The following is a 23,885-nucleotide window of genomic DNA, read 5'->3' as shown; positions in this document are numbered from 1 at the left end:
ACAGGAGTTAGATCATTCTGTTGTGACACGATGTAACAGATGTTCAGATGTGACGGCACGGCTCTCTGACCTGCTGCGCTCCCCTCTCGTTGCTCAGCGTCCGCAGCTCGTCTGAGTGAGTGGCACAGACCTCATGCAGCGCAGCCAGGTCCCGGGACAGGTCTGTCCTAAAGTGCTCTGTGGCTTCAGGGAGGTCAGGGACATTCTGGTGACACACAAACAAGACTCTTATAAGCTTGTGAAACAGAGGTAGCCATCAGGGTCTCTGCATTAGAGCTGCAACTAGCAGTCATCATTATCTATCAACCCATTTAGACCAGATGCTACCTATGAAAGTGTAATCCTTTCATGACCTGGAGGCGAATACAACAAACAAATCACTTGACCCAGTCTGAAATAAAATATATTGAATCTACTCTAATGACATAGGAAAATGTAAAATCCACTTTTAAGAAGACAAAACCATAGTGCTTGGCATATTTCTAGCAAATTTGCTAATTTGTTTTCTGTCAATTAATCAACAAATGTTTTCAGCTCTAGAAACAATTTGATCAAAAGGCAAGAAGTGTGACTCACCCCTAACTCATCCAGAAACATTATCATCCTATGTTTGTTGTTTTTGATGAAAGGGTTCACACCCTCCATGTAGGGCTCCTGTTCGAGAATAGAAAAGACAGCTGTGTGTTGCTGGCAGACATTTTCAACACTTACACTGAATACTACAGATTCCTGGAGGGAAATTCAAACCTTAGCACCAAATTCAACCAGGTTGGCGAGGTTTTGGACAGACTTGGCCACCAGGGTGAGGGTCCTGCCTGCTGTTGATGATGGAGGGTCTACAAGAAGAGATCACACAGTGTAACACACCACATGGTGAACAGTAAGGTTTTTGTGTGTTTGCTTTTCAGTGGAAGCTCACCAGCAATGATATTGAACATTCTGGGGTTGAGGATGGCAGGACAGATCAGTCTTAGAAAGACAAAGCCACTGGAGGAACAGATAAGGTCAAGTTAGACAACATTAGAAAAGAAAAACAATGTGTCACATGATAAAATTAAAGGACCTAAATGCAGAACAAAGATAAGATGACTGTTTTTAAACTATAAACAAAACTTGTTAGATTACCTTACAACTCTCGTCCGCATGGTGGTGTTGGTGGGCCATTTCTGCTGCACAGACTTCTGCAGACAGCCGTAGATGAACCTCAGTGTCCTGGACAGGTAATCAAAAAAAGACAGTGATGGGGTGATTGTGTCTTTTGGACTGTTAGGTCTGTATTTCTGTTTTAGGAACTAAATCAAATTATTTACTGACTAAACTAGACAACAAAGCTGTTTGGGCGGGTGTGTATGCTTACGGTGGAAGGATCTCAGCGGCCATGAAGATCTTCTCCACCAGCTCAGACAGGATGTTGAGGAGATGAGCCAGATTCAGGTTCACATCCTCATTCTTTTCCAGTTTGGAAGGGTTCAACTTAAAGCAAGGATGGATGAAGGGAGACAGAGAAGAGGAAGGAAGACAAACAAATGAAGATGGATTAATTCACATTTACAAGGTTGTTGTGAACCATGAGATTAACATTACATTACATACCATTCTTAATTTATTATCCTGCAGTAGAAGCAACCAAGACAAAGATATTTTTAAGTAAAATAGAAAAAGGCAAGTAAAGAAAAGATACACTATGACACTATTACATATCAGTGGGTATATAAACTCAATAAAAATCATCGGTTATTAAATATTCATTGCAGCCTTGTGCAGCTGCTGCACTGATAATGATATAAATGCCATGTTCTTAACTTTGTACCACAGATAAGTGCCAGATAGACATATTTTACAGAGGGGAAACCTTTGTAGGTCTTTACCTCACAGGACTGTTTGCTCTCCATGATCTTGAGGATAGTGTCTTTGAGAGCATGATGGACGAAGGGCGTGGCTGTGGCCTTCATGTACTGCTCCATGAGAGTGCTGGCCAGTGTGGTCGCTCTGAACAAGGTCGTGGCCTCATCTGGGAACAAGGTGAAGTAAATGTCTGAGCACTTCGTTCTTTATATTTCTGATTTGACAACAAAACAATTAACTGAGCTCTGAAAAAACCCTGCAGACCTACACAGAAGGATCGTAAGTTATTCCTCTTCATATCATACAAGTCCTCTCTCTAATGTGTGTTTGTTTCTTACCCTCCATGTTAATCTCTCTGTCGTTGAGTGTCCTGAGTAGTGGGGCTTCATCATTCTCATGTCTGAAGATCCGCAGGAGGAGGCTTGCAAGTAAGGTGCGGTCCTGACCACACACATGGGCCAGAGCATAGATGACATGGAACTCTTTATGCATCATCATCTGCAAAGGACAAACAATGATTACATCATTGTCATCAACAGAGAAGACAGTTGATGGACGTTGTACTCTAAAAAAAACGTCTCAAGGATCAGACCTCTTTAAACTCGCTGTACTCCTCTTCAGGCATGATCTTCTCCATGGAGTAGCGGGCACGTACACGTAAGGAGCCCGGCTCTATGCCCTTCAGAGGCACGTGGGAGCTGAGAGGGAACCACTCATCAATCATCTGGCCCTTCTGCAGCCGGCTCAGCTGGCAGCGCATGAACACTGAGAGGGAGAGAAAAGGTTTGGAGAAATGAGAGTTTTGAAATGAAGGAAGATGAGGTGAAAGCACTGGCTTAAAGATATAATGTATGTTTCAAATGTGTTTTATGTAAGTTTTCTCTGCCTCTGAGCACAGTTTCTTGTTGGGTGTGGGTGTTTGTATGTAACATTTGCCAAGAACTTCAGCCATAGCTGTGTTTACAAGACAAGAGGTTATAATATGGCCCCTGAGCAGCTCCACTCCTTCAGGAAAGATACCGAACTTTGTTTTGCAAAGAAAACTATTAATGCTAATGTTGGCTATGGAGTAATAGCAAAAACTTACTTAAAGCACTTTAAAAGTTAACAGCAGTACTTACAGATGTCACTTTCTTTGCTCTTTTTTGTCTTGTTGCTCAGGCTGATTTCAAATCTGTTGATTTCACTTGACAGGTCACTGAAACAACAAATTAATACATTTTGTTAACAGCATAATATTAGTCAGGGGGGCAGAAAACTAGGAGAATCCAAAGCAGGAAGATATATGAGGAGATATGCGATATACTCACTCAAAGATGAACTCTTCAGTGAAGACGGGGTTCTGCCCGTCCCGAGGGTGCGTCTTTGCCACCTGGACGCTGTTCAGGTGGATGTTACAGTAAGGGCTGTTGAAATACTTCACCGGCAGCTTGTGGGCCTCCTCCACATACAGCACTAGGCTGCTCACCTGTCAGGACATTAGGGAATTAGCACAGAAAAAAATACAATAATAACAACAAACTTTTTACTCAATATAGCACTTTTCTAGTAACAATGTTACAAAGTGTCTAACAAAGAATAAATGAGCAGGGATAGGTTGAAAACAATTAACATTTTATTTTCTGGTTATGTTTTGAGATATGATATCAGACACATATATCATGATAAATATATCCCTCACATATTTTATTGAGAAATACTAATAGTTAATCATTTGTTTAACAAGCCCAATATGGAAGATACCAAGTGAAAATAGGCCTTTAAAAGTAAAACAAAAGGAATGTAACCGAGAGCAAGGCTCATCTAAAATTAAAAATGTGGGATGGCCTGGTTTAAAGGCTTTAAAACAAATTATTTGAATCAAGACAAGTTTAGGAATTATGTAATTATGCTGTAGCACCACCAACACACACATACACACACACAGCACTCATTCAAGCACACAACAAACGACAGGTACACAGATGTGCACCAGATGAGTTCAGCCTGCTGAGGACTGTAAATGTTTGGATGGTCCACTAACCCATTGATTTCTCTCTATGCTGCAGATGACTGCTCTGACTATGACAGACAGGCCCATTGTCAGAGATAATGTGCTCTCTTCAATGAAGCCATGACACAAAACACTAACCGTAGAGATCTTTAGTTATTAAGAGAGGTGCACATTTTTTCGGTTCATTGTGAAACTGTGGTGGAACAAATTAGACGAGGCGGGCTGCGGTGAATTTAATTAATGGGGAACACTGAATCCTGTGGCCGTCTGTCACAGTCATGCTCAGGTTTATCAACTTTGAACTTTAAGTTCTGACACCTGAGAGATAAGATTGTGTTGTTTGAATGTGTCTATCTACTACTTTTCCTACATGAACACACACTGATACATACCTGTCTGAGCCTCTTATTGGAGGTGGGCTGAGTGGTTTTCCTTAGGTTACTGCATAAATTTTTAAGGCATTTCATCCAATCCTTTAAAAAAAAGAAAATGTTTAATAGAATTTATTAGACAGTAGACATGGGCTGTCTTTGGAAGAATGCACTGTAAACTGTTGAAACAAGCAGTTTTAACTTTTTTGTGTTGACTCTGCTCTTACCTGTGCCTGCTCTGGAACCTCTCCTGCAAAGTAGAATATGTACTGTTCCTCACTAAAGTGCTGAACAACAATCTGGAAACAGTTTGGCCTGAAAAATCAAACAGAAGAGGACATTTAAAATTCATTTGTAGCATATGATACCTCAATAAAACTATTTTCTTCACGTGGTGTCCATGCATGCAACTGAGCATTCAGTCCTGAGGGACAGAACTTCAGAAATGCAAGAACAATATTTTGGTGTCTCACCTGCCAAACAGACTGTCATGCACACCATACACAGAGCACACACTTAGGTCGATCAGCCCTTTTGGTTTGGTGGCTCTCTTCTCGCTCTCAAAGTAGATGAGCTGGGCGTCGTTACCTTCCAGGATAAAGTAAAGATTCTTCCACCGTTTGCCTTTACCTGAGGGCCAGATGCACATTGAGAAAGTTTATTGTAATGGTGGATCCTGAGTGACCTGACCCTGAGAAAACACTAAGATCATGTTATTGATGTTACAGGGAGCTACTGAAATGTGTGATTTAAAGGCAGAAGTTACACTAACCTTTGTTGAACAAGAGGTAGCCTTTCTTGACAATGTTTTTGTAGAAAGCATCTTTTGTTTTCCGTCTGATAGTGTTATAAATTTCTCTCCCATCCACCATGTCAGTAAGAACTTGTTCCTGGTGCTACAGTAAAGAAATAAAAAACAATTTAAACCATCATATACTCAGAAAGGCAATTCAATTCCATACAAAAGTAGACATGGTTAATATTATAATAATATATTATTTACAAAAACAATCTGTTGCTTCAGAGGGATTTTTGAAAGTCGCAATATTTTCTCTCTCAGTAGCTGCGTCTTTTCTTTTTTGTCGAAGCTGTGCAGACAACAATAATTGTATATTTTGTATGCTAATTTTGGTATATGAAATTTGACCAATCGAGTGTTATCAAAACCATTAAATTATCAAATAGCATCCCATTTAGCCAAATATATAGAATCAAACATGCTTAACAATGGCACAATTCAACTAAACATACCTGCACAGAAGCTGGTTCTTTCAAATTGTAGCCCTCAACAATTTGTTCCTTCTTGTAATGGTCGATGATGTCATCAACACTGAGAGAGAGAGAAAGAGAGATGCGGCACGTCAGTAACTGCAAATCAAAATACACAACACATGCTGACTAAAATGTTTACAATTATGTTATTCTGTTATATGAAAACCTGAAGGCCATTGCCACACATACCTGTTGTAGTACCTCCCCCCCATCATGTACTGATTGTTGGGGGTGGGGGAGATCTTAAACCTTTGGATGTTTTCATTAGTGCGGAAAAAGAGCGAGTAGTCCCCAGGTGTGTTGTCTGATGGCCGGACAAGAAAACTGCACACCTGGCCAACTGTGAAAGGAGAGGGAGCGGAGGAATCGACAGAGGGACAAGAGAAAGGTTTTAACGCCAGCTCAGCAGAATATTGTGATGAATGGACTTCAATGTCCGAATGACGATGTCAAAAGTGATTAATAACTGTGGCCTAATGAAAGGTGAAGAGGGATGGTACCTGTCATCAGCAGGTTGTAGGCCTCTTGCTTGGTGATCTTTCCATGATACCAGCTGTAAGAGAAGAGCGACAGACCACTGAATTAACTAAAATCAACAAAATACAGATGTTCAGTTATGCCGACTATAACAACAACATCTCTCGTCACTGACATCTTTAATAAATGGTATCTCTGTTGAGGATATTCAGAGTAAACTGTTTATCCAGCAACATGAATCACTTCTGTGTAAAAATATATATTATAGAGCCCTTTCATGTTCAATGTAATGTTCCAAAGAAAATAAATGGCCATAATTTAATCAAATTCTTCCGAGAGAGGGCCCTTCGCATTTGGCATGCTCACTTTTTATTTATCTATTTGGCAAGTCAAATTTGAAGAATTGCCAATGCTGAAGGACACAAGTGAGGAGAAAATAAGGACTCATGTGTTGACATGCTGTTCAGCCTGTTAAACTAAAAATAAAAACATTATTTATGTCTTGGCTGACAGGCTTGATATTATCCTGTACTGAAATAATGTGTAAAAGCATAAAGGATGCAACCACTTTCACAAAATAATGCAAGTTATCAGTCTCTGCACCGAAGAGAATGTACACCTAGGTTTGAAGATTGCCCACAGATCAGTGATCGGATGTTAAAAAAGTGAGTTGAGATTGAACAACTTACACTTTTCCCTCATGTGGATCCTCCTCCCGCCCCTGAAAAATATCAGAAACAGGAATCTGTTAGGACACCAACTGAAATGGATCAATAACTGTAGTTGTTCTGTAATTTACATACTGTAATGATTTATATTGATGAATTAAATCATAACACTTGCAGCTATACCAATTCTTCTTTGGTATGATATACTGTTGTCACCTCAGACTGGGTTCTTTAATCCACACTACACCGAATTCACAGATGCTCTGTCAATTATGTCCTTATCAAAAATAGTTTTCTTTGATCGTTTCCTAAACATTCTCTACAACCTGATGTAGACTTCCTATCTAGCGCTGCACTTACCACCTCCTCCACCAGATCCTCCACGATAAGGCCCTGCTCCTCTGTGCGAACGTTGGTCACCCACATCCAGCCATCATCCAGCTCATTGTGAACGATAAACATGTCACCTTTTAGGAAGCTGAGAATACAATGAGTCAAAGTGGACATTAGAAGAGTGAACACTACAAATTTTGATAAACTGTCAAAAAAGGCAAACTTAAAATGCAGCAAAAGGCACTGTGGCCTGCAACACATTTTGTTATAATTTATCTCAAACTGTTGCTCCCTCAGGGCAATGTGAGCTTTATGATGTCAAGGAAATTCAGGATCAGCACATCTATAACAATATAACTACATTTTCCAACTCGGGAAAATGTCAAGTGTCTTTTTATTTTAAACTGGTTGTAATATCACAGCTCTGCCATCAGGTGTCCTCATTGAACCACAACATTTGAGGTAAATGTTGCATGTCTATCAACTCCGTTAAGCCTGTGACCCGCTATCAAACTCTGGGTTGAGGTTGACTTTAGACAGATGTTTATCAGATTCTGGAAATCAGGGATAGCTTGGATCATCAGAGTGTGTGCCCACTGCAGCTTAATAACAGGGATAAGACTGTTTTTCATTGACAAGTCTGATGATGTACTTTCCAGGCTGCTGTGATAGGAAGAGTAGGCCTTAGACATGCAACCCCCCCCCCCCCCAAAAAAAAAAATCAGGCAAACTAGGAATAACCATACTGTCAAAATACTACATTTTAAAGCCCAGAACATCCTCAGTGATTGTCTCTGTCTCAAACATTATGGGTCATATGAATCAGAACACTTTTAGGAAAGCAGCTGGTTTGATATAAAAATGTAATACCGTCTGTATAAGTAGGGAACATTCTCTCTACGACACTCACCTGATCTCATCAGTATCTGGCACTTTGGTGTATGGAAGTATGGCCCTGACTCTCCTCCTGTCCTCTACAGGCTGTAAAAACAAAAAAGAATAAAAACCTCATTCTTAGTCTTGATATTTCATAACTAAACAAAAAAATATATTTTCCAACCCATCTATTAACTCTCAAACATTTCATCAGGTTAAGTACTTTTACTGAAATTTGAAGAGATTAGTCTCAATTTTGCAAACCTTTATTGTTGATTGTGTTTTTTTTTTTCATGGATAGGTATATTTTAAAATGTCTGAACTCTGTTTTGCTGGATATTTGCATCTTTCCTATGATATTTTGACGAATAGCATTAACATGCTGCTATATGATATAGTTTTTTTTATTTCTGATTTTTTTTAAAAACTCAGCGCTGTCACTCTCACCACCAAAGAAAACAAAAAGCTGCATTTTACAATATTTATTTTGAGAAACAACTACGAGGAGAAGGAGAAAAGTAAATATCAAGTAATGTCATGACACACAAACGATAGAAAGAGCAGTCTCACCTCTGGGGGTGCCACTGGAGAAAGCAATTTCTCTCCTTTTAGCAAGCAAGACACATAGCTGTAATAACCAATCAGGTCCGATAGAGAAGAGAAACGCCGCCCACCAATGTAATAGTCCCCACACATTGCGATTATCCTGTTGAGAGAAAACATAACAATGATTAAAGACAGCATGGTTATTTTTAACATATAGGCTAATCACTGTGCACTGAAGGCAACAGAGAATGTTCAACATTTATTCCTGTGACAGTGGGAGACTGTGTCAACATTGTTTTTCATTAGTGGGCTTACACCACAGATGAAACAGATCTTGTAATAACCAAGACAAAATAAGAATTCAAAATAGTGAATATGTCTCTAAAACACTGGTTTGAACCATATCCCACTGCAGAGCGACTAATCCTAATTAACTGCTCGTCACTTGAGCTGATCTTTGATTGTGGGATTATAACAAAACACACTATAATATTGCTTATTTGCTGCAAGCCCCATCTAACGACATTGACCTTTTGAAGTGCGGGTGTCATGCAATTAGCTTTATGTTCATAATTCACTTACAACCCTCACCCCCTCAGCATCAATGTCATCATGTTCCCACACCAAACCACTATGACTGAAGGACATGATGTCATTGTCCCTTGATTAATAAGATTCCTGGAAAACACCTCTGCGTCCCCCCAGTAGAGCAGTAGAAAGTAATGCTATTAAATGCACAGATTCCACATAAGTTAAAGGTTATATACACGATATCCACTGCCACTCAATGTCGCGCTAGCATCTTAGACCAAAACATGTGCTTTGTATGCCACAACTCTCTCCTCCCTTAGTGTTGTCATCAAAGTGTTGTCTGTACAATTTGTGGATGTTGTGAAGCCCAGTGGCCCCTAAACACACAACCTGAGGCACAAGTGAATAAAGATACCATGTGTACAAAGACATCAAAACAATCCAGATAGATACTGTGCATACTGATAAAATACATCAGCCATAATCACAGATTGGAGCTCCTGTCAGTATCTGAGCCTCCATGAGACACTATGAGGATTAATGTGTGTTTTTTGAAACACACATGAGCAGAGTGAGAGAAGCCCTGAGCACTGCACATTTTCAGAAGGCTTGCATGTTGCTGTTAGACTGTATTGAAAATAAGATGTGGCATTGATGTTTCTGGTTTAAACGCACCACCGTAGGCAGGTGACAAGTTTTTGTGTGACATCACAGAGCAGACAACCACACTTCTGGTCTGAGCTAGGGCCATCTCCCTTCAAAAACTTAGGGAAGGATATTTAAGTATCATGGAGGGACTGAACCAAAACAAAACACAGAAGCTTAGATCCCATCAAACGTAGACTTCATTATCTGCTCAGGATGCCATTACATCTAAATATTACTGTTTCTAAAATAAAAGTTTAAGAAAGAGAAAAACCTGATAAAAACAAAGACTGTAAGCAAAGTAAGTAAAATGGTCTGGACAGATAAAGCACTGACTTTCATCACATGCTCATCTAATGTCTTTCGGCACTTAAATTTAGCAATAAATACACAGCTGTTGAAACTTGTTGCTACCTGTAACAACAAAATGTTCTCAGAAATCTGCTGATTGATCTTTTAAACAAAACATACTTTCACTTTATCATAACCATAAAACCCCTTTTTTGACTCATGTAAAAGTACACACTTTTTTTTATTAAGGGCAAATGTTCACCTTTTGTGTGTGAGCTGCAGGATACGTGTGCCTTAATAGTGAATATGACGAATCAACATTTGAGGGGAGGACAGATTGTAATGTCTGATCTGTCTTGTTTATTGAAAGTTATGTTATAAATTACCCTATGGTATTACTGCTAGACAAGTGCACTTCCCCTTTTCTTTTAACTCAAGTCCACCTACTCGCATTGCATGAAAGATAAGTCTTCTCCGACCCACCCACCCACCCACACCCACCCACACACACCCACACACACACACACCCACACACACACTATCAGCACATGTCATGTTTTCATGTTTGTGACTGTCTGTCCTTTTGATTAGCAGCTAATGAATAACTTCTGGAGTTCCCCTCTCTTTATCTTGTAACTAAAGGTGGCATGCTGCCTGCTTGTTGTCAGATAATGTCAAATGTTCTGTTTCACCTACTAACAGGACTCTACAGAGAACAGAAAAACAGTTCATGTCACATCAAACTATTATCACTATTCCCTTAACAAAGCTCCTCAGGTGTAGGCTGTTATTAATACCATGGTAGACAGGTTAGCCAACTCTACATAGCTTGTGTAATTGATACAGTGAACACAAATGAGTCTACAAGGACCCCATATTTTGGTTTCCATGAAAATAATAGCATCAGCGGATAAAAAAGTAACTAACTGGACAACAAATGTGTCAGCACATGTCGGCCCAGTCACATTTTTTTTCAGGAAATCCTCTGAAAATAGCTAATTGAAACATGCATTTCAACAGGCTCTTGATGCATCTTCAGAATGGATCAATTGACGAGATTGACGGATTTCTGCTTCTTGTTTGTACTCCGTCATACCTGAAGTGGTTGACCACGTTGGTCATGCTGAGGAAAGACAGGACAAAGGAACCGGGCCGGCGGTCACTCTCCCTGATGAGGTAGCTGCCAGGGGTCCGGGCCTGGCGCAGCCGCTCCTCAGCAATGGTTCGGTCCAGCTTGCCATGGTACCACCTGAGATGAAGAGAAAAGGATGAAACAATTAGGAGGTGGATGGTGCGTTAAGACACAAACTATGTATAGCTGGGAAGCATTTAACACAAGCGAACCTATATCAATATATATGTATAATTGAAAGGAACCCCTTCTAAAGTTATGAGCCTATTCAAGAGGGAAGTGCACATTGCTGTTGAGAAGAAAATCAACCATTACTGCTTGATAGGTTGAATTAATGTGAATTAGTGCCTGGCAAAATATGGCTGAAATGTTATATAATTTCAGTATGGTATATTGATTTGGTTCATCACAACAAAAAAAGAGACCACTTATCACAAACACAAGAGTGGTTGCAATACAACTAGCAACCTCCTGAGGTAAATATAATGGGAGAAAGTTATGGTTTGTTGTAAGACACTTGTTGACTTGTTTTTAATTCAAGAATTGAAAACATAGTACTCTGACTTTCCACAGAAATTGCAATAACATTCTTTCACATTCTTTTCTTTTTCAGATCACTTCTTGACTTGTAAAGAGATGTAAGTAAATGAATGTAATGTATGTTAAGTATTAATAGACCGATAACAAAATCAGCATTAAACAGTGAAGCTATATGAAATTTCATGACCTACTTTCATGAGTGTATGACCCAGACAAGATGAGTAGGTCATGTATTTTTCAGACAAATGGACGGAGAAAGGCGAGTAAAAGCTTAAATTGAGAAGCTTTTATTTTTGAGTTTCCTGTGCACCATTAAAGTCTTACTTCTTTCTGAATTAAACAGAAGCCTGAGCAACAACACTGGTTAAAATTTCAGCAGGTGAGGCTGGATTTGACAGGGCTTTCACTAGCTGGGGTAAAAAATTAACACTGTTTTCCATATTTAGGCCAGTGATGCCTCTCAGAATGCAGTGACTGGAAAAACATCCAGCGGTGAAAAGACGAATGAGGTCCTGCAACAACTCTTTTCACAGGAGATCTAAAAGGGCTCCCATCTGGTTTAGGTGAGTCGAGGTTTATATTTGTAAAGAAAACATGATCACGTCTGTTATCACAGAGAAAGCTGCAAAGGGCTTGCTGAAGCAAAGAGAGGGAGTTAAGATTCTGTGAGGGGGCTTTGGGCGGATTTGGGTGATAAGAGATTTGAAAAGAGTGATGGAGAGCAGTCAGAGAGTGAGGCCAAGCAGCCCTTAAGGGGCTGAGGAAGCTGGGGAAAGTAATCCTGAAGGAGAACCATCAAAACACGAGGAACGATGACTGCTAAGAGAAGAGTGGCGGAGAGCAGAGCAGACCATCCTACATCATTTCAAATTCATGTGTCATTTCAAATTCATTTAAACTTAATTTGTAAAAAGACTGACAGCCCTAATTACACTCTCTATATAATGACATTAAAAGACAATTAAGAAGACATTTTGGATATAAATGTCTACTGCAAGTAATCCAGAACCAGGTCAAAGACCAGAGAACTTCAGACTGAATTATACACCGAAGAATTGTTCAACAGAATTTGTTCAAACTGTCACTCTACAACATGGAGGAAGAAAAACCCTGCAAGAGCCGGTTAGTGTTACCATGGCTTTAAGCTTTGCTAAACAACTAAACAGACGGAGAAGCCTATGTCAGACACAACACAGCAAGGATCACAGAAAGAAGATGATTGAAAGAAAGCTGCTGATCTACTGGCACAAAGTTTTAGAGGAATGAGAGCTTTATTCGACTGGCGCAACAAGTCCTTAGAACATCATTAAATATTCAAAAGTTAAGAATTTTGACTTTAGGGTAAACCTGTGTGTGTGTGTGTGTGTGTGTGTGTGTGTGTGTGTGTGTGTGTGTGTGTGTGTGTGTGTGTGTGTGTGTGTGTGCTCATTTTGTCACTTTTCACACTTTTATTTAGTTATCAATAGATGGTGTCAAATCATAAATTGCATGATTGAAACCCAGATGTCCTGGCTGTGCGTGTCACATCTCATCTCTTGTTGCGTGTAGCAGGTGAACTGCCTACACACAACACTTATTTTTAAATATTTTTAAATATGTGTCTCGTAAACTCTATAGCGAATTACAAACACAAAGCAAACTTAAGTACTGTACGTGTCCCAATAACAATAAACACCAACACTAATCAGAAGTTAACATGTTAAGTGAGCGTAGATCAGCAGGGGCATAAGGAGAGAGGACATATGCCAGGGTAATACGGCAAAGTACAATTCCAAGGGCTGCAGCTGCAAAATGAACATAGCGGAAATCTGACAGTTTGTGAATGCACACAAACTGGGGGGAAGCATTACTCAAATTAACTGAAATGAGCAAGAGGTTATAAATGTCGGTTTCGATACATTTCCAGTGCCCTTCTGACTTAATTGAGCCTGTTTACATCACCAGCCATAATAGTGCCTCTTGAACCCATAGCAGCAATGATGCGTGTACTGGTCACAACCTGTTACACACACCGAGTGACCTGAGCCTCCCCATGAAGTACAGTCTGCTCAGTCTCCTATTATAGAGGGCATCACATTAACCTGACCAGGCAAGTTTGTTGTGAAGGTGCACACCAAGGAACTTGTGTGACCTTAATGCACCCACTTCCTCACCCTGTGTGGTGATAGGTGTATGTTGCATCTTACAAGATCTAAAGTCCACAACCACTAAGGGCAGCATGTCCTCCCTCCTCACTCCCCCCGCTGACCTGCGCTCACCTTTCACGTTAACAAAAAACACCAACACTAATCAGAAGTCATTAGTATAGAATTATCATGTATCATTAAAAAGTAATGTCAGTGTTGTGTTTAATTGCAGCTTCGTCCATTCACAGTCTTATTTTGCCCTGACATACTGGAACTCATCACCTGCTGTGTTCACACATCGACAGATAGGTGGATAAAGTCTGCGAAGGAACTGGGGAGTTCAGTGCATGTCTGAATGCAGCTATATGACCACAACATGTATGTATTGAAAATGCTGCAGTTAATAACATATCTGTATATACAAATATAAATGTGCAAATAACAAATGTATGTTTTTTTACTTACATTCATATGTTATTTTGCACTTCCAGTGTCACACAACAGTTGCATCAGACAGGTTGTTATGGCTGTTTGTAAAGCCTACAGATAAAGTCCGGAGATTGGGTCTAGACTTTATCTGTAGTTTGCCCACACATGCAGAACGCAGTGGGAAGTTCTCTGCATAGACATGTTCACAACAGCAACAAATCCTCAGCATTATTCAGGTGAGGGATGGTGTAGCAGGCAGAGGCAGGAAGTAACGTTTTTCATGTTTGCGTCTACCATGTGTTAGAAGCGTCATCATCCCCCCCTACTTGCTTATGGTAAATCCAGCGAAGGATCCCCTGCTGTGTTCTCACATTGGATTCTGCTGACTTTCTGCTGACTTTACTAGGGGGCCAGGCGGAGAAAGTCTGCAGATAATCCAGAGGCTCTCACTCTGACATTTGTGTTCACACATGCACCTCCTCTGTAGAAAGTGCGGAGATGCTCCGCAGTTTGATGCATGTCTGACAGCAGCTTAAGAGAATGAACAAGGCTGGAAATATATGTTGTAAATAGCAATTGGATTCATTGATCACAACCAAATGTTGGATTTGAGTGTGATCGAGGCTGTTCGACTGCAGTTTAAGTTACTGTTAATCTTTAAAAAAAACATCTTATGCCTGTGGTATTCCTGACTTACTTCATGGCCTTGCACTATAATTTTGTGTTTCCATAGCAACTTTGGCCATATGGATTTGTTGTAGTATAGTGCCCTGTGATTTGATTTACACCAAAACTTTCTATAGATTTGAGGGAAAAAGTATTATTCCGTACTTTTATTTCACTGCCCATAATGGAATGTGATTGGGTCAAACAGACTGAAAAGGTGCTCTGATAAACAGACTGTGAACTTAAACCATGACAGTAACGACAGGATACAGTTCTACTTTCAGCTTGAGGAATGTCCAATCATGTCAGTACATGAACAGCGAGCAGCACACTGACGTCTTGCTTCTCTCATCTCAATATAAGGCATTTCTTCCTCTGCCTACAGTTCCAAGATCAACTAAAACAAGCTGACTCATAGAAACTGTTATAAATGAACAATCCTCACTCACAAAGCTGATCACTATACTAACTACCAAGTCACAACTACCTGTTTGTGGCACCACACAACAACCACAGTGTCATCCTTCCACAAGCCCAATGTCCACATCCTGAGTTTCATTTTCACACAAGTCACCCATTTATTCACTTCATCATGAGACAAAGGGCGAATACAATCCTTTCTCGCACTCAACTCATGATTTGAGGCATTTTAGACAGCGCCTGAAGCCAGCCATACCAGCACAAGCACGTTGAATACTCGAGGCAGGAGGAATTAGGCAACAAACTATAAATAGCTAAAGAAAATGACAGACAATAACATTGAAAGATTAATCTCAGTTTTTCAATAATTTCTATAAAAGCTGTATGGGAAATTATGGATTTTCAAAATCTGCAGGGTCAAACGTATCATCCCAAAGTGGATAAAATATAAAATATATTACAGTTGCAACAAGCTACTATTTGAAAAGGACTGTCTTTGAAACATTGTGCTCAAAATGAGGACACTACATATTCCACTGACCTAAATCATTTAAGAATATGCATTTTTACAGGAAATGAAACCCTGACTATTTTTGGCAGGACTTAACCATTTAATAAGCCTCACTTAAGGGACTGCTGAAACACTCATATCATCCATTCTTCAAAGTTATTTCAGGTAGGCAAAGATTCTACACTTGTATCTGTGCTTTAATGTTATCATATCCGAGACAAATCTGACAAACAGCTTGCTGTGACGTCTGTCAGTCTGTCTATCTCTCATTAAGCTCTTTTGTGATGTCTCTCTCTCTCTCTCCAGCTCATGTCTCTCTTCTTCATTTTCTTTTGTCTTGATGGATGTTGCTGTGCTCATGCATCTCCCCAGATGTACTGTCAGCCCACATCAGTATCAAGAAGTAATGAAACATTGCCTTACCGTGCATTAGCAATGCGCCTCAGTCGCACTGCCAACTTTCTATAAGGGGTACTCTTCTAAACTTGGATTTAATACCCAGCAAACACCCCACTGAAATTCTTAAACAGAGCTGATGCACTCGCAGTGTCTGGAAATGTACAATGTAGCTAAAATGACCTTCACTCATTTCTGCTGTGTATGGTCTGTAAATAATTTGGTCAGACAATATATTTATCCATTTTATCTAATAACAAGCAATATTTTTTTTTTATCTACTATCAAATTAATTAGTTGATAAACTGGAATAATCAGGAGTTTTAACCAGCCCACAGTAAGTATGGCGAGATACTAGTCGTGGGGGGTGATTTGATGCCCCACTTACGCCGAGTTCGCCCTCTGCTGCATCTCCCTGTGCCGTGTCCCGTGGTCTCACAAGGTGCACCGACTCCACTGATACAGCTGCTGGCCAAACAGAAACTGCGCGCTCTGATGTGGAAAGTAGAGCAAAGGCAGCTCCAAATCCATACAAGGCATGATGATGTGACCCTGCTGCCGCCCTGGTACAGTCATCTCCCGTCACTAGGATCAACGAGCAATATCCAATGAAGCAAAATGAAGAGGAGGACACAGAGATGCGGACTGTTACCCCACATGCATTAGGTTGTGCTAACTAATCTGAGGAAAACTGGATGACCATGTTATCCTGTCCTGAAGAATAACACAAGTTGATCTCCAAGACTTTGACTGTAGCCCCGTAGTCTTTGCTCCTGCTTCATCCTCTGACTTTCTTCTTCTCTTACTCTGTTCTCTTTCTCTCTCATAACCTACGCATCATGAGCATGCTGCCGATTGGTTTTTGAAGCAGTGGGACAGCAAGGGTAGGGAGGGGAGTGGCATCTCTGCACACACAGGGACACTCATGTATCATGAACACTCAGATACACAGACATGCATTAGAGGAAACAAGCCATGACACCTTGTGACCTTTGAGAGTTTATATGCACCTGGCTTCAAAATGAAAACACAGGGTGACATCAAGATTGTTCACCCTAAAAATCAGGTTTTCAACCACACAACAAATGTAAATTGTAGGTAAATGCACAAATACCACAGCAATTTATGTAAACTATTTGGGTTTATGTACCAAACAAAGGTTATGGGGCCAAATTGTTGCCCCACAACCTTTTACTTATATTTAAATGCTCAGGTTTTCACATTAGAAAGAAGGTTGTCTGACAGCAGCTGTGGATTGGTTTTGTTTTGCTTTACACACCATGAACTGCCACAGCTTGTTAGACTCAGCCAGGGTGTTAGAATGGCAGCAAAAATGGGCAGAGCTAAACCATATAGATGGAAAGATGGGGAAAGGGTATCCATGCATCTTCAGCCTTGGTCAGTCTGAAAACTAACCAACCACCATCGTTTTAAGCCCAGCCAGGCACACATGGACCAAAGCAGACATCTCGGCTTTCCTGCTGTGAAAAGGTCTCCCTGAAATAACATCATTACATCAGTGATAACAGGCTCCACTGTCATCTACCCCTACAATACTCCTCTTACATTTTTGATATCTACAAGCAGGGACATCCAGTTAAGAACAGTCACTTCCAGCTGAGTAAAAACCATCATTGCAAGTCTAATTGTATATGGAGTAATTAACACCAATTTCCATAGTGTAACACTAGCTATTTTGTACAAGAAACAATGCAGTAACATTTTATTATACTTGCTGTGTCTGTGGTTATGTCTGAAGTGATATAACACTAAAACCTAACCTGGCACTCTAACACTTCCTGTGCAAAGTCAAATCAATTCGCGCACCTAACTAATGTGAGAAGTCATTCATCATCAAAAATCCCTGGTATTGTCAAACAGCTTAAATGCTTCTGAGGATTCTGTTAATGCCACAGTGAGTGGCTCAAAAGTCTTGAAAACAGGATGTAGGAGAGAAAAGGGCAGTGTGGGTATTGGAAGGGCATGACAGGACATTGCGTAACACAATGAAAATGCATGGAAACCATAGTCTTTCCCTTATCAATGCACAACACAGATCTTACACTAATAAAAGTGACTGGTGTTTCATTCAATGGGTCCAGTAAACCAACAATAATAGGGTTGGGCACCAAGGTAATATGGTAACTCAGGATATTTGAAAATGACAAAGGCGCCAGTTTCATCCCTTTTATTTAAAAACCCTGCTATATAATGTGCTTATAATAAAAACTTGTTATGCGATGAAAGACAGCGTTTCCCCAATGGCGCAGGTTTCATGTCAGTGCCCTGTCAAAATGATCCATTAAGTTTTTTCCTCTGTTAATATAGGGTTTAATATAAAAAGAGAGTCAATGTAGGTAAACAGCAAGGAATACTGCAGTAATTAAAAAAGATGACAGGAAATCACAGGTTTAATACTAATTGTTGGGCTCACCAATCCTAAAATTGTGTAATTCAGTCCCATTAATGAAAACCTGCTTTGTTATAAAAGTGTTGTAACTTGTGGGAACAACCTTCATCACAGTTAAGCTATGCAACATCATCCACATGCCGTTTCAGAATTCAATTGTATCTGCCACCCAACACAAAGTGCAATTAGGTAGTATGGGTTCTCAATTAACGCTGCCGTCACAGCAACGTTTCCACAGCCAACTGCTAAATCTGGTAAACTCATTCACACAGCCACTGATCTTCAAATCCAAGTTTTCCTTCCCCCTTTTCTTTTTCCTCCTACCACCACCTCCTCAGGGAAACTCGTTATGACTTGAAATCCTCTCTAATCTTCGTGGAAACTCAAAATCAACGACTCATTTCCCAACAAGCTGTTTGTTTAAGCTCAGGCGCTGGGCCGGAGGCTTCTAACGGCAGCAGCAACACTCACTGCATGGGGCCCAGTTGATATCTTTGCTCTTGTCCTTATTGAGCTAACATCAGTTTCAAATTCTTATCGCATTTCTGTATTGTTTATGAATGGCACCCTGTTGTACAGAGGTGTGAATGAATGTCACTGCTGTTTGTGTCGCTCTCCCTCGCAGACAGTTTCACTGAACCGCACTCTGCTGCAAATGTGCCGTGTTTAGCTTTCACAATTACTGTGCAACCCACACTGGGACCACTCAATAGTGTGGAAGATTTCCACTATCACTCTTCCGATATGCACTTTACAGGCTGCTAACATAACTCAAAGGAATACAATATCTGCCTTGGAGCCCGATTACAGAAGGCATACACAGCTGAGGGGGCAGGGTGAGATTCAGAATCACTCAGACTAGTGTGGGTAGTCAGCTGTGAATGCAACACCCATTGCTGCCAATGCTAGATTTGCCAGTGGCAAATGCTATTATAGGCACATTGAAAAGAAGTCAAAAAACAAATGTATACATGTCTTGTATTACACATAGAAGAGACGGGATGTTCGCATAAGCGTCACAAAGTGTGACACAAGAGAAGTGGATTTTATGCCATAAGATTTGGCAGTTACGTTCACTATATTGCCTGCAGACAAAAACTTCAGCTTTGTCTATGACTGTGATTCATTTAGCCTCAATCCCTGTATACTAGATTAGGTATCTTCTCCAGGACAGCACCGCTAGATGAGACCTAACAACGCTGTCTATCACAGTGCATCAGTGAAACATTGTAGAGTGACATACCCTTGTTTAAACTGGGTCATCATTTTTTCACTGTGAAGGAAAAGGCAGCACCTTATAACTTGTCTGTTGTAGAGAGTGGTGCGCTGCCAGAAACGATAAATTAAGGCTGTGTACCTAACTCTGTACCTGGCCTTGCTTATATATAGTGGCAGGTGTGCCGATGATAAACACAAGTATATACAACATGGAGCATTTGACCTCAATCTTTTTTTAAAGTTTGCAGTCTACATTTATCTGATAAAAGCAAATTCATATTTTATCACTCATTTTAGAAATCAATTAAAAGTGTCAGTATCCCTTAACATTTTTAATCCAGTGTATATTTCACTTTCGATGTCCAGAGAGGTCATAAGGGCAGGTCTCATTTTGAAAAAACAGGGTTATAATAACCAGAAAATTCAACAAAAACATAAAGTCAATGTAAGAGAATATAGCTTGTGTTGTGTATGTGTCTTGATCAACTCAGTCAAATAAGGCATCTAAGAATAGGCCAGATAGAGTCAGTGACTAGATTCATTTTGACTTTCAACAGTGTGTAAAGGTTATGTGTTAGTGAATGTGATGATACACACTTGGGTACAAGTCACTCATTGTGAAACAAGCAAAACCAAAGAAAATCAATGTAATTCACGCACAAGTGACAACTGTTACACTGCCTTACTGCCAATCCTGCAAGTTGATAAACTGGAATGCAAGGACATACCAAAGAAGTTCATATTCCCTCAGCAAAAGTTCTACTCCAAGTACAGGAGTGCTCTGTAAGAATTTGGAGTTAATTCCATTTAGGGTGGTTCGTTACCAGTACAGGCGCGACTGGTGAAATGCTGGCCTTCCACTTCCCCAGTAGTCTGACAGGGAGATATAGGGTGGCTTCTAAAATAAGAGCTGAATCCACACTCCAGGCCCAGTCACTTCCATATTTCACAGTATGAGGGCCAGAAATGACAAAGCTCAGCAGTTCTCTAATGAGACTGTAACAAATGGGAGGGCTGTATTTGGGTTATTACAACAGCAGCACACGCACACAGGTTTGGATACGTGCTGGTGAGCATGCTTGATAAATTCATAGAAATGCCTATAATTAGAGATACGGGTAGTAAACACCATGGATAGGATGCACCTGCCATGCTTTAATCATAAAAGGTACAAATATTCAGGCTTGTCTCACCTTAATCACAAAGAAAACATATTTCTAACATGTATTGGCTGCAATTATGCAACTGTGCATCAAAACAAAAATAACATATTGTTTCCTCATGTTGCATGATAGAGCACAATCTTTTACTGACAATAATCTGGCTAATATTGCAGTAACATACTCATGAACAGGTGTTGGGCTGAACAATGAGACTGTACCAATCACAGCAGCTATAAATGTACTGATTGACATAACTGTAGATTGAAGAGGGCTAATTGCTCATCCATTAATTTAAAAAAAGCATTTAATACATTCAGAATATAAAGTAGTTGGAAGGACAGTATTTACTGCAGTATTTCCCAGCATCTTGAGCTCAACTTCATACAGTCACGAGCAATTGAGATGAAAGCCAATGATGCAGGTATGACAAATTGTTTTTTAGTACAACAGGAAAGAAATGGATAAAGATATTGTGACTGAAGTAAGAATTTGTCAACTGCAAAACGTCAAACCAGATCACTTGACCTGCTTCTTTTTATCATTTCATTATGGCACCACTGACCTGCTGAGTGTTTCCCTTTTGAAATAGATCTGCCAATCTCTTTACGTAGAAAAGACATAATTATCCATTTACTAGGTGGATATGATCATATCAGAAAGCCTCATGAGGATGCAACCGCCCCTTCAATGTTTCTGCATGATACAGATATTTGTATGTATGTTACACCTTTTATTAATTCATTACTGAGTTAAACTACAACCACATAAATGTTAAGTTTGTATTAATACGACAACAAACAAAACATTCATACTTTAAAACGATTGAAAACGCATATCACATGACCATTCACGTACACTGGTCATGAGCATGCTGGTGTAAACAGGAAGTAGACTGTCCACCCTGCAGTTTGTTGCTTAGTGAAGAAAATCCTACAAAGGAGAATCAGGAGTGGTGAAAAGTTCTGTACAAGAATCTCAGTGATGGGGCTCAAAAACTGCAGAGAGGTATGGACACCAGGCATAAACGTAGCAAACATTATGCATTTTGAAACTAAAATATATTAATGTGGACACAGCTTTAGGCTCTGTGTGTCATGTATCATTGCTTTCTCTCATTTATATAATACAAACAAACTTGCAAGTTGTGCATAATTATTGCGGTGCGTCTTTTTCCGATTTTGTCAAACAGTTGTTCTATTATGACGATGGGATTAAGAGTAGGAGCAGCAATGGTTGTTTGATGGAGTAATTTTGCTTATTCATTGTTGATTCATCAAATCAAGTGCTTAGGTTTATTTTTACAAACAGCTTCCATACAAGATTAATATGCACTTCAGTACATTCAATACACTTATTGAATCGATTTAATAAACGTAAGTTCAGTGATGTGATGTATAATCCAGAGGCACATTCTGCTATACACACACCCAATCAAGTCGATTTGAGTAATTGTGGTTCTTTCAGCCTAGTTTTCAAATGTCAAAAAAATAGAGTAGATGCTGATTTACTTTAACTGGGATTATTTCATGACCACAACTGGGTTATTAAACCTCCACCGTACATGGAGCAGTGATGGTGGGCTGTAAATGTAGATGATCACTGAGGATGAGTAGCACAAGTTACTGATGAACCTGCATGAGTCAACGTTAAGGTATATGACAGCAGAGGAAGGTTGGGTCTTCTGGGTTTAGATTATTTTCTTACTGGAAGTATACTTACTGGTTGGTGGGAGGTGCAGAGAGGGGGAACACCACCTCCTCTTCCTCATACTCCGGTCCATCCTGCATGTCGCTCTCATCCGTAGTGCCGCCGAGCCCCCCGTAGCCTGGAGGAGGGGGAGGAGGTGGTGGCAGTGAGGGGAAAGCAGAGGGCCCATCCGGGCCGGTTGATGTGGGTGAAACCCGACTAGCCGGAGCCTCCAAGGTGGGAGAGCAACACATGCTGCCCGCGGTCCCTGAGCTTGTTCCTTGGAAAGCTGCATGTCCACCTCCTGTTCCGCCACTCCCTGTTGCGGTCAGCCCTGGTCCGGTCAGATCCCCACCAGGCACGAGATAGATCATGCTCATGTCGGGAAGTGAGTCCGGCGATGTGTTCGAATGTTGCCGCAGCGCTGGTGACTCAGTGACTCTCGCCCTGGTCGACTTGGTATAGTAGGGGAAAGGCGCCGTCTCCGGGCCTCCTTCGCCTGCCACCCCTGTCCCTGTCGTGACCGAGCCCGTATCCTCACTGCTGACCTCCGCAGCCATCATTTTGGGGAAATGCGTAGAGGGGAAAAAGTCCAGAAGGGAACCTGCCCTCCCCCTCCGTCCTCACAACACTCCTTCAGTGTTTGGGCTCCGGGGAAACAAAACCAAAAGTTTCTCTACAACGCGTTTAGCTAGCGTTAGCCAAAGAGCTAACTTAGCCTACTTAGCTAGCGGGCGTTAGCTTCACCTCGCATTCGCTCGCTGTGAGTTAGCCACGCTAACGCTAGCGGGACGGCTAGCAGCGTCGAAACACTTGATGAGTCCTTGCTCGCTATGTCTTCATTGTTTCCTGAGTTTAAAGTTCACACAGAAACGCTGTCTGGAAACTCACATTCAACACGTTTCAGGTAGAACATCCAGTCACCAGTGTTTCCTGTCGCTTTTCTTCGGACTTCACCCTCCGCAGACACACCACTTGTCGGGGAGTGTTGTTTTATTGTCACTGTTGTGTGTAATCCTCGTCCTTTTCTCCAGTGTTGTTGTTGTTTTCTTTCCTTCTGAGTTTCCAGCCGCCTCCGGTGGACTCCACACTCGACCCAGCCTCACTGCCTAGATCCCTGGAGAGGGATATTCCCCCGTGCGTGCTGCCATGTCTTTAACCAAAGTAACACAATCTGGCGTTTACCAGCGAAGTTCGCCTCTTTTTTCTGGGTTTGTGAGCTGGTGGTTGCTCTCCCTCTCTCCCCTCCCTCTCTCCCACTCCTCACTCACCCAGCAGACACAGCCAAGTGAACACCGAGCTGCTCAGCTTCAATCCATGACATCTTCACTCAGCACACT

The 23,885-nt window shown here is 40.8% G+C and overlaps 1 protein-coding gene across 4 annotated transcripts in view; it reads right to left on the bottom strand.

Annotated features, from left to right (window-relative positions):
• Positions 1-23,885, bottom strand: part of rasa1a (RAS p21 protein activator (GTPase activating protein) 1a) — a 25,959-nt gene extending 2,074 nt beyond the window's left edge. For 2 of the 4 annotated variants that reach the window (XM_020093878.2, XM_069523885.1), the window contains exons 1-24: positions 22,579-23,885; positions 10,945-11,097; positions 8,406-8,541; positions 7,870-7,940; positions 6,987-7,104; positions 6,648-6,679; positions 5,982-6,034; positions 5,671-5,821; positions 5,461-5,539; positions 4,982-5,105; positions 4,683-4,839; positions 4,437-4,524; positions 4,231-4,311; positions 3,156-3,313; positions 2,967-3,043; positions 2,438-2,610; positions 2,184-2,343; positions 1,869-2,011; positions 1,358-1,473; positions 1,126-1,212; positions 920-987; positions 748-836; positions 577-654; positions 71-205 (exon numbers count right to left, since the gene is read on the bottom strand). In XM_020093878.2, the coding sequence (XP_019949437.1) occupies positions 71-205; positions 577-654; positions 748-836; positions 920-987; positions 1,126-1,212; positions 1,358-1,473; positions 1,869-2,011; positions 2,184-2,343; positions 2,438-2,610; positions 2,967-3,043; positions 3,156-3,313; positions 4,231-4,311; positions 4,437-4,524; positions 4,683-4,839; positions 4,982-5,105; positions 5,461-5,539; positions 5,671-5,821; positions 5,982-6,034; positions 6,648-6,679; positions 6,987-7,104; positions 7,870-7,940; positions 8,406-8,541; positions 10,945-11,097; positions 22,579-23,108 (3,057 nt within the window). In that variant the 5' untranslated portion in view covers positions 23,109-23,885. Of the gene's footprint in view, positions 1-70; positions 206-576; positions 655-747; positions 837-919; positions 988-1,125; positions 1,213-1,357; positions 1,474-1,868; positions 2,012-2,183; positions 2,344-2,437; positions 2,611-2,966; positions 3,044-3,155; positions 3,314-4,230; positions 4,312-4,436; positions 4,525-4,682; positions 4,840-4,981; positions 5,106-5,460; positions 5,540-5,670; positions 5,822-5,981; positions 6,035-6,647; positions 6,680-6,986; positions 7,105-7,869; positions 7,941-8,405; positions 8,542-10,944; positions 11,098-16,456; positions 16,618-20,424; positions 20,563-22,578 lie in introns of those variants that run through there. The other 2 variants (XM_069523887.1, XM_069523886.1) reach the window with 2 other exon arrangements.

This window comes from Paralichthys olivaceus, chromosome 4, assembly GCF_024713975.1.
Source record: "Paralichthys olivaceus isolate ysfri-2021 chromosome 4, ASM2471397v2, whole genome shotgun sequence".
In the NCBI taxonomy this organism is placed as follows: domain Eukaryota; kingdom Metazoa; phylum Chordata; class Actinopteri; order Pleuronectiformes; family Paralichthyidae; genus Paralichthys; species Paralichthys olivaceus.
Note: the sequence above shows the minus strand (reverse complement) of the source record. Positions and strands in the feature narration are given on the sequence as shown.